This window comes from Gadus morhua, chromosome 1 (assembly GCF_902167405.1).
Source record: "Gadus morhua chromosome 1, gadMor3.0, whole genome shotgun sequence".
Lineage (NCBI taxonomy): Eukaryota > Metazoa > Chordata > Actinopteri > Gadiformes > Gadidae > Gadus > Gadus morhua.
The window spans coordinates 5,826,255-5,836,703 of NC_044048.1; the positions used below are offsets into that span (position 1 = coordinate 5,826,255).

A 10,449-nucleotide genomic window follows, 5' to 3' on the forward strand; every position below is an offset into this window, starting at 1 on the left:
CCAACTGTAAAGAGAGAGCAGCGCCGTGACCTTTGAGTGAGTGTGTGTGGGCCTGCTGGGGGAAAGCAATGCCAGGCTGGGACAGAAGGACCGGAGACCGGGTGAAGTAGGTGGTAGGTAAGGTATTAGCAAGGTGAATGCAAAGGGCATGAGGCTAATTACTTTTTGCAGTGAACCCTAAACTTATCATAACCAACACCATCTTCAAGCTACAGGTAAGTAGATCTTGTGCATCCTGGCTCTACAATGCAATACAATATAAAGAACTTTATGAATCTCACTAGGGGCAATTTGTTTGAGCAGCTAGTTGTACTCACAGTAACATATAACAAATAAATATACACCATTATCTGATAAATAAACTTAGATAAACATTATAGGATCATATCAAAAATAATAAAATAAATATAACAAACAACAGAGCATGTAGTAGTCGGATTGCAGAGGGGATGAACGATTTGGAATAGCGGTCAGCTTTACAAGCAGGCAAAAGATAACAACGCCCCACGCCCACCACGATGACATTAGCATATAATTGACTTCCTCCGTGATGTCTGAAGAACATCAAGGATGTTCTCATCACTGAGCCCTGAGAGGGAAAGAGTGCGGGAGCCATGGTGTGAGTGTGGCCAAGCTCAATCATGCAAGGGGAAGCTGTGCTGGAGCTGCGCTTCCCCTTGTATGATTGAGCTAAAAGCACCCACAAAAAGCCGCTACGTTGCAACCGTCTGAAAACACAGAAAGGAGAAGTGTGTTCCACGCTCCTTGGCTGATAAACCGAGGGAGCTGGAACCTGGGTGACACAACACCATGGGACCTTGGACCCAATCAGCACCTCTGTTTTCTGAGGCGTTATCCCGTCGGCCATAAGACTCAGGAACCACCAGGACTGGTTGGAGGACGACTCAGACACCCTCCCCCGGCTAGCCACTGCACACGGGCCCCAGACACCCTCCACCAGCTGCTCACTGCACAGAGCCAACCGCGCCATAGTCAGGTGGAAAAAAAGGTGATAAAAGTGGAAGGCGTGATAAAGACAAAGCCAGCTGCCAGGACCGGGGACACAGGATGAGGGTGTTCCCATGTGACATCACCGTGGTGACCTGGAGGAGGCTGCTGCTTACTGCCAACCTAGCAGCAGCCAGGAGGCATACAGCATGGTTGCCATCACTACCTACACCACAACCACACACACATGACCCACCTGCAACAGAGCTTCTGGGTCTAGGATCAAACTGTTCAGCCAACAAAGATCTCACCCTTAAAGGGCTGGTCGTCGTCAGGGGGGTTTGTGGGACAACCGTAGATGCAGAGTGTGTGTGTGTGTGTGTGTGTGTGTGTGTGTGTGTGTGTGTGTGTGTGTGTGTGTGTGTGTGTGTGTGTGTGTGTGTGTGTGTGTGTGTGTGTGTGTGTGTGTGTGAGAGAGAGAGAGTTGTTTGTGTTATTTGATGACTTTTTCGATTATGATGTTACATTAACATTAAATCAACTCATGGAAGTAAATGATATAATGTGGAACGAAGGAGAGGGTTGGTTTCATTGAGCTTACCATTATAAGACGCGGAACTGGATGTTGCTACTTGTTCCTGTTGATCTACTGTTTCCTGATTACGGCAGGAAGTCATTGCAGTAAAATATATGCTGCAGAAATATCTTAATCTACCAGTGACAGCATATTGTGAGAGATGAGCTGAGCTTACCTTAAAAGATCATGAGGTTTGCTTGGGGTCTCAACGGGAGTCATGTTAATGCTTGGTATTCATGTTAGTGTGGCCTTTCCCTTACCTCCATGTCCCCTTCATGTTCATCCTCATCCTAGCCATATGCTTACTGTTGGAAATACACAATCCATCAATGTTCATTTTTTACATTTTATTGATTTTATGTCATGACTTGGATTACCATCCCTACTTTCCTTTCTCTCTCCCTGTCTCTCTCTGTCCCTCTCTCTCCGTGTCTCTCTCTCTCCCTCTCTCTGTTTCTGTCTCTCCCTGTCTCTCTCTCTCTCTCTCTCTCTCTCTCTCTCTCTCTCTCTCTCTCTCTCTCTCTCTCTCTCTCTCTCTCTTCCATCCACGCCATCCATTCCTCTCACCCTCACCCGTCCCAGGTCGTTAACGGCCAGGGAGGTGAGGCCTACCCCTCCTCCCTCCCCTCCACCCCCGTGGTCAGTCATAGGGGGCTGGGGCTGGGGGGGGAGGGGACGGGAGGCAGCGCCACCCCTCGCTCCCTGAAGAACACCCCTCACCGCCGGCCCTCGCTGTTCAAGGTCAGTGCCCCCCCATCTCCATGTCATCTGTCTCCATGCATCCCTCCCACTCCCCCCACCCCGGTGGCCGCGGTCTTATTCGGACATCACAGTAGCAGCATCCCTCTGACAGATCCACTCCTGTTTTCTTCCTATTGCTCAGAATCGCGACGCCGACAAAAAGGGGACGGATCCTAAAGGCGACTTGGGGAGCGGCCGAGCCATCTCACTCAAGCAGGTTGGTGTGTAATGGAGCAGGCTCAGTAGGAGCAGGCTCAGCAGGAGCAGGCTCAGTAGGAGCAGGCTCAGCAGGAGCAGGCTCAGTAGGAGCAGGCTCAGCAGGAGCAGGCTCAACAGGAGCAGGCTCAACAGGAGCAGGCTCAACAGGAGCAGGCTCAACACAAGCAGGCTCAGAAGGAGCAGGCTCAACAGGAGCAGGCTCAACAGGAGCAGGCTGAACAGGAGCAGGCTGAACAGGAGCAGGCTCAACACAAGCAGGCTCAGAAGGAGCAGGCTCAATAGGAGCAGGCTCACCAGGAGCAGGCTCAACAGGAGCAGGCTCAGTAGGAGCAGGCTCAACAGGAGCAGGCTCAGAAGGAGCAGACTCAACAGGAGCAGGCTCAACAGGAGCTGGCTCAGAAGGAGCAGGCTCAACAGGAGCAGGCTCAACAGGAGCTGGCTCAGAAGGAGCAGGCTCAACAGGAGCAGGCTCAACAGGAGCAGGCTGAACTCACCTATTCATATCATCTTACATAAGGCAGACATATCTTATTGTTTCATCCGGCTCCACCTTTCTAAGGGGGTTCTATTCATAACGGTGTTCCTTTGCTGTGGGTGATGGTCACAACACACCCCAGCTCCACTCATAATTATCGATGGATTCCCAGTACCCTTCTCCTCCAAAGTCAAGAGCCTCGGCGTCATCCTGGACAACACCCTCTCATTCGCACCCCATATTCACAACATCACCCGGACTGCATTCTTCCACCTCCGCAACATCGCCAGACTCCGCCCATCACTGACCCAATCCAGCGCTGAAATCCTAGTTCACTCATTTGTCACATCACGCATAGACTACTGCAACGCCCTCCTCACCGGACTCCCCACCAAACTTATCAACAGACTGCAGATCATTCAGAACTCAGCCGCCCGGATCATCACCCGCACCAAATCATCTGACCACATTACCCCTGTCCTCATTCAACTTCACTGGCTCCCAGTACACTACCGCATCCAATACAAAACCCTACTCCTCACCTACAAAGCTCTCCACAACCTAGCCCCCAGTTATCTCTGCGACCTCCTCCAAGAATACACTCCCTCCCGCTCCCTCCGCTCAACCTCTGCTGGACTACTATGTATCCCCACATCACGACTCACTTCAATGGGTGCCCGGTCATTCAGCTGTTCAGCACCCAGGCTCTGGAACTCCCTCCCCCCACACATAAAACAGTCAGACACCATTTCAACCTTCAAGTCACAACTCAAAACTCACTTGTTCAAACTCGCACACAACGTCTAACTGATCACTGTTTTGATTTTTTTTATTTTTTTTTTTTATTTATTTCTTATTGCTTATGTTTATTTATTTATTTATTTATTTATTTTTTCCACAATGTCTTGCTTTTTAAAAAATGTATGATGACTATATGCTCTGTAAGGTGACCTTGGGTGTCTTGAAAGGCGCCTCTAAATTAAATGTATTATTATTATTATTATTATGGTCGCTGGGCTCGGAGCGTGTCAGCGGTGACCCTTACCGTCTCTAAGCTGCTCCCTTCTGGTTCCTCCTCAGAGCATCCTCTGGAAGCGCAGCGGCAGCTCTCTGAATAAAGAGTGGAAGAAGAAGTACGTCACGCTGTCCAACAACGGCATGCTGTCCTACCACTCCAGCTCCAGTGTAAGGCACCCTACCGACCCTACCGACCCCACCGGTCTACACGGCCGGTGGGCACAGCAGCAGCCAGGGCGGTCCACGGACCTTTCGTTCCCATGTGTTGTGAAGTCTCAGAGGAGGAGGGGCCTACAGAGGGGATCCTGCCTCCCGCTGACCTCCGCCCTGGAAGGTGATGAGGAATGCTTGTCGTTTCAGGACTACATGCAGAACGTCCACGGGAAGGAGATCGACCTGCTGCGCGTCACCGTCAAGGTTCCCGGGAAGCGCCCCCCGAGGGCCGTGGCCCCGGCGGGCCCCTGCGCCGGGCCCGCCCTGGCCCCCGCCGCCGGGGTGAACGGGGTCCCGAAGGGGGGGCCCTCTTCCTCCACCGAGGGGCCCGCCAGCAGCCTCAGTGGTGAGCAGAACCTGGACGAGCTGATCTCTGTGTCGCCTTCAGTGAAGCCATGTGGAACTCATCCTACTGATAAATGTCTGACTGGATGTCTTCACACGCTACACTGTTGTAAACACCAAATGGCACTCCATTTTTTTGTCTAATTTGAAATCTTTTCATTTAAATACATTGTAAATTCATTTATTTTAGGGGTTTTGTGTTTCCCTAATATGTGAGAGTTTGTCAATCAAAAGATTTAAGTTTGTTTATCTTCATTTGTTATTATTGAGACCAGTCTGGCTCCATCATATATGTGGTTATATGTGTGTGTATCTATGTCAATCATGGCCCCCATTGCACTCCATATCCTCCCTGGAAGGAGGGATCCCCCACTCTGCGTTCCTTCTCAAGATTTCTTCCTTGCTAATTCAGGGAGCTTTTTCTTGACCTCAGGGGGCTAGGGTCAGGTTGGTGTCATCTATGTATGGCCTGTTGAGACCTTTGAGACTGTACCGTTGATTAAAGGCTGTACAAATACAATTTAATTGAATATTCTCTTGTGCTTTGTGCTCTCCAGGTCCTCAGCTGTGTCCCTCCACGCTGACGGTTGCTGACGACAGGGCGGGCGTTCTGTCGCCGCTAGGGGGCGACAAAGGGCTCCAGCGCTGCTCGTCCTCACTCTCTACCAAGGCCCAAAGTGTCGGTATGTTCTGTGTTCCCAATGCAAGAATAATTTATTGACAAGGTATAATGTGCATTATAAACAAAATCAGCGCGTCGCATCATGGAGTGTGCAGCAGGAGTCATGAGCATCAATCTGGGATCTAAAGCTCACAGGTTCTTTGTAATGGGGATTCATGATGTCTGAAGCAAACAACATTTGAATGAGTAACGAATGTAATGCTCAAATGCCAGATGCCCTTGAAGGAGTAGCCAATACCTTCAGTGCTAAGGAGGCCAGCCAATCGTCTCCCCTGAGTGACAGGAAGAAGAACCGGAGGAAGAAGAGTATGAACCAGAAGGGAGAAGCTGTGGTGGGACAGGCTGAAGGTACGCCCACAGCGTAGACCCCCATCTCCTCTGTGACCACAATGAGCAGATATAGTACTGATGCTACATAGCGCATCGCTATCAACTATTCATATTTGTTCAAAGAAAACTAGTAACCAAGAGCCCAACATATGAAACCATACAATACACAATAAACTTGTGTCTAGCTTTCTCCTCTTTTATTTCCAGTCTTTGAATGTACCAGCAGCTGTCGCGCTGCCCTGTCTCTGTGTTTCACACACTGTTTCTGCTTAGCTAGAGCTTTGCCACTGCTGACGCTGTTTTACAACACTTGTGTCTTTCTCTTTCTCCTTTTGTCCCGGCTTACCACTCACTCTGCAGCAAAACGCAAAATGTGGAAATTAAAGAGCTTTGGTAGCTTGAGAAACATAAATAAGACAGGTAACACCAGCTGATGCAGGCTTCTTTACATATCTCTGCATGTGTCAAGCATCTTCATCGTCTAGTCTGTTTGGTTGACTCAACATGGGTCTATCTTCAAGTCGTCGCTCCCCTTCTCCATTGAGATACCTCTGGGTTTCCCTGCAGCCCCTCGTGTCCTACCCATCCAGCCCTCACGTGTTCTGTGTTCTGGTTCCCTGGTCGGGACCCTAACCCTATCCCGTGACCCTGACCCTCACCCATTAAGACCCTCCTCCATCTCACATGATCCTAATCTGCTCCTCCCAGTCAAGAGAGGAAAACCATTGGTGTTGTCTTCCTCGTGCTTTGGGCGCTTTAGAGGAGGAGAACGCAGACTTCATCGTGGTGTCCTTCACGGGGCAGACCTGGCACTTTGAGGCCCAGAGCCTGGAGGAGAGGGACGCCTGGGTGGCGGGCATTGAGAGCCAGATCCTGGCCAGCCTGCAGGCCTGCGAGAGCGGCCGCAACAAGGTAGCACCCCCCCCCCCCCCCCCGCCCTTGAGAGGACAGTCTGCACGGTCCTCCCTGTGTGAGACCCTATTGGGCCGGATGCACTTCTTCCAATAAATGTGTGTGTGTGTGTGTGTGTGTGTGTGTGTGTGTGTGTGTGTGTGTCTGTGCGTGTGTGTGTGCGAAGGCCCGGAGGAGCAGTCGGAGTGAGGCAGTGGCCTTACAAGCGATCCGTAACACCAAGGGCAACAGCCTGTGTGTGGACTGTGGAGCGCAGAGTAAGTCCGTCTCATCCCTTCATCCCCTAAGCTCTTCCTATGTAGGATTAATTCAATATCAAGAGGTAGACACCAGCTAACACATATCGAAACCAGAGAAAACATAACCGGCCATCTATCGAGACGGATCGATAATCCGGGTTCAAATTAAATCATTTTAAGGAGGCTGGCTGTGGACGCTAGCGAAAGTCAACGGTACATACTGCTAGGAAGGCTCTGCTTAGGCAGGGAAACGCTTGCTTTAGAACTTTATTTCCATCACAAACAATGACCGCAGCCCGTTCTTTAGACACCTAGCTTCCTCCTCCCCCTGACTCCCTCCTCCTCCTCCTGACTCCCTCCAGACCCCACCTGGGCCAGCCTGAACCTGGGAGCCCTGATCTGCATCGAGTGCTCCGGGATCCACCGCAACCTGGGCACCCACCTCTCCAGGGTGCGCTCCCTGGACCTGGACGACTGGCCCGGAGAGCTCACCCAGGTGTTGGCCGCCATCGGCAACCACATGGCCAACAGCATCTGGGAGAGCTGCACCCAGGGCCGGGCCAAGCCCGCACCCCACTCCTCCCGGTCAGTAGAGGGGGCCCTCCCTCTCCCCCTCGATCTCTCCCTCTCCCCCTCTATCTCTCTATCTCTCCCTCTCCCCCTCTGTCTCTCTATCTCTCCCTCTCCCCCTCTATCTCTCCCTCTCTCCCTCTATCTCTCCTTCTCTCTCTCTCTCTCTCTCTCTCCCACTCCCTCTCCCCCTCTATCTCTCTCTCTCTCCCTCTCTCCCTCCCTCTCTCCCTCTCTCCCTCTATCTCTCCCTCTCTCTCTCTCACTCCCTCTCCCCCTCTATCCCTCCCTCTCCCCCTCTATCTCTCCCTCTCTCTCTCTCTCACTCCCTCTCCCCCTCTATCTCTCCCTCTCCCCCTCTATCTCTCCCTCTCTCCCTCTCTCCCTCCCTCTCTCCCTCTCCCCCTCTATCTCTCTCTCTCCCCCTCTCACCGGTCCAGTATGGCAGTGATGTTTAAGCCTTATGCTACATCAAGGCTCTGTCTCAGTCGCGGCCTTGCAGCAGCCTCAGGTGTTTTGTATAATTTTGTATAATTCATGCGTGTGTGAAAATGCTTGTTTGTGTGTGTGCGCATGGATGTGGTTGTGCGTGTGTTTGTGTTCATAACTCAAAGTTCATTAAGTCTAACTTGATACATTAACTTGTGTGTTCATGTAAGCAGACTAGTATTCATTTGTTTGTACCTGGCATGTTTCGACCACTTCCTGCTTGCGTTGATGTTTGTGTTGTTGTGTGTTGTGCGTTGATGTTTGATGTGTGCCTGTCAATCACCTGTCGTCCAGCGAGGAGAGGGAGTCCTGGATCCGGGCCAAGTACGAGCAGCGTCTGTTCGTGCCGCCGCTGGGCCCCGCGCCCGGGGAGGAGGCCGGCGCGGGCCGGGGCGCGGCGCTGCGGCTGCTGTCGGCCGTCACCGAGAGGGACCTGCCCGGGCTGCTGCTGCTGCTGGTCCACAGCACCAAGGAGCAGATCAACGCCCCCCCGGCCGGCCCCCCGCCGGCCCCCGCCTGCAGCGCGCTGCACGCGGCCTGCCAGCTGGGGGACGTCGTGATGACCCAGCTGCTCATATGGGTGAGTGGGGCCCCTCACTAAACCATCAGGGCCAGTGGGGCCCCTCACTAAACCATCAGGGCCAGTGGGGCCCCTCACTGAACCATCAGGGCCAGTGGCGTCCCATGACCTCCATAAGGGGAGACATCAGAACGTGGACCAAACCTGTCCACTCACTCCCTGGTCACTGCCACATTCTTGTTGACGATGTACAGAAAATGTTGTTTTATTGGAGCATACGTTTTAATCGTTGAGTTATTGACAAGGAGCCTATCTGATTCGACTCTCTCCCTCGCTCTCTCTCTCCCTCTCCCTCTCCCTCCCTCCCTTCATCCCTCCGTCCCTCTCTCCCCTCCCTCTCCCTCTCTCTCCCCTCCCTCTCTCCCCCTCTCCCTCTCTCCCCTCCCTCTCCCTCTCTCTCCCTCTCTCTTTTCCTCTCCCTCTCCCTCTCTCCCTCTCTCTCCCTCTCTCTTTTCCTCTCCCTCTCCCTCCCTCCCTCCCACTCTCCCTCTCTCTCTCTCTCTCTCCCTCTCTCTCCCTCTCCGTCTCTCTCTTCCTCTCCCTCCCTCCCTCCCTCCCTCTCTCCCCTCCCTCTCTCCCTCTCCGTCTCCCTCTCTCTATTCCTCCCTCTCACCCCCTCTCCCTCTCTCCCCTCCCTCTCCCTCTCTCTCCCTCTCCCTCTCCCTGTTCCTCCCTCTCCCCCCCTTCTCTCTCCCCCGTCCAGTATGGCAGTGATGTTGAAGCCAGGGACACCCAGGGCCGTACAGCTCTGGTCTTCGCCAGAAAGACTGGCAGCAAGGGCTGCGTGGACATCCTGCTCCAACACGGCTGCCCCAACGACGCCACGCCCATCACCACCCCCGTCCTCTCCCGCCGATCCAGCACGGCCAGCCTGGGGCGGAGCAACTCCCGGCAGCGGCCCTCATAGCCTGGACTGACCAGGACGCCGCTCCACGGGGACACTGGCTCTGCTGAGTACGATTGGTCGAATTTAGAAACCTAACATCGCCATGGATGCTTGCAGAGTGGACTTTCCTGGAGGCCTCCAGTACACTGAGGGAGAAGTAGTATACATAACATGCTTAAATATATATATATACACACACACATGTATATTCATATATATATATATATGTGTGTGTGTAGGGATATTCTCAATTTTATGTCTGAAGACTGAGCAACATATCAAACAACTGAAAAGCAATATTCATTCGATTCGTTGGTGTTCCAAATATTGCCGGACTGTATGTAGTCGTCGTTGGCCCGTTTCCGATGCATCTCAAAGTCCCTCGAAGACCAATCAGCTCCTGTATCACTTCCTCGTAAAAAAGTGGACGAAAGTATCGATGACCATGAAATATAGTCCAAGCCTATTGACCACTGGGACCTTGTTGTCATTGTTGTTGTTTTTCAAGGTTTTGTTGTGGCTGGACCAAAACTAGTTTTTTGTTTGTTTGGCTCAATCAATGACATGGAACTATATGGCATGTTGTTTGGCATGTTTTCATGGGTCAACCGGACGACACAAACGTGGCAAACAACATAATTTACCATGGTTCAACTGATTAAAATGTGTACAATTCCACTTAGATTAGACTGCGGAATGGTATGAAAGAAATAAAAAAAATACATGTTGATATTACTCCCACAAGTTGAAAAAATGATGTTTTAATATATTGTAAATGTACCTACTACTTAATGTTTACTGTGGTGACCATACAGGCTCTGAAGAAACAAGCCCCTGTTTTGTAAATGGTTTCTTACCAGTAGTTTTAAATGTTTTTTTTTTCATTTTTATTTTATAATTTCTTATTTCCAAACCAAGTCACATGCTCATAACATGGTAATACAGTGCGTCTGTTGTCGACATGCCTGTCCAGCCAGCAGACATGCTGACTATATTATTAGAAGAGCAGCATTGAGATGATCATATTCAAAAATGTGTAGCTCCCTGCCATGCATTTTTAATTAACCATATTGAGGTTACATATTCAAGGGTTCATATTTTCATTTCAGACCCTGTGTTTATTATGTGAAAACGAGCTAAAATATCTGAATAAAACGCATTTTTGTTAGTGTTTCGATTATTTTTGTGACTTCTGATAAAACTTGACCTATGTTAGGATTCTAGTG

General features: G+C 51.1%; 1 protein-coding gene across 5 annotated transcripts in view; it reads left to right on the forward strand.

Moving 5' to 3' along the window:
- Positions 1-10,394, forward strand: part of agap2 (ArfGAP with GTPase domain, ankyrin repeat and PH domain 2) — a 24,098-nt gene extending 13,704 nt beyond the window's left edge. For 2 of the 5 annotated variants that reach the window (XM_030352867.1, XM_030352840.1), the window contains exons 8-19: positions 2,108-2,266; positions 2,409-2,483; positions 4,041-4,145; positions 4,338-4,536; positions 5,093-5,218; positions 5,431-5,565; positions 5,908-5,967; positions 6,308-6,459; positions 6,626-6,716; positions 7,061-7,283; positions 8,052-8,337; positions 9,041-10,394. In XM_030352867.1, the coding sequence (XP_030208727.1) occupies positions 2,108-2,266; positions 2,409-2,483; positions 4,041-4,145; positions 4,338-4,536; positions 5,093-5,218; positions 5,431-5,565; positions 5,908-5,967; positions 6,308-6,459; positions 6,626-6,716; positions 7,061-7,283; positions 8,052-8,337; positions 9,041-9,244 (1,815 nt within the window). In that variant the 3' untranslated portion in view covers positions 9,245-10,394. The remainder of the gene's footprint in view (positions 1-2,107; positions 2,267-2,408; positions 2,484-4,040; positions 4,146-4,337; positions 4,537-5,092; positions 5,219-5,430; positions 5,566-5,907; positions 5,968-6,307; positions 6,460-6,625; positions 6,717-7,060; positions 7,284-8,051; positions 8,338-9,040) is intronic. The other 3 variants (XM_030352876.1, XM_030352849.1, XM_030352858.1) reach the window with 2 other exon arrangements.
- Positions 10,395-10,449: the final 55 nt, after the last annotated feature.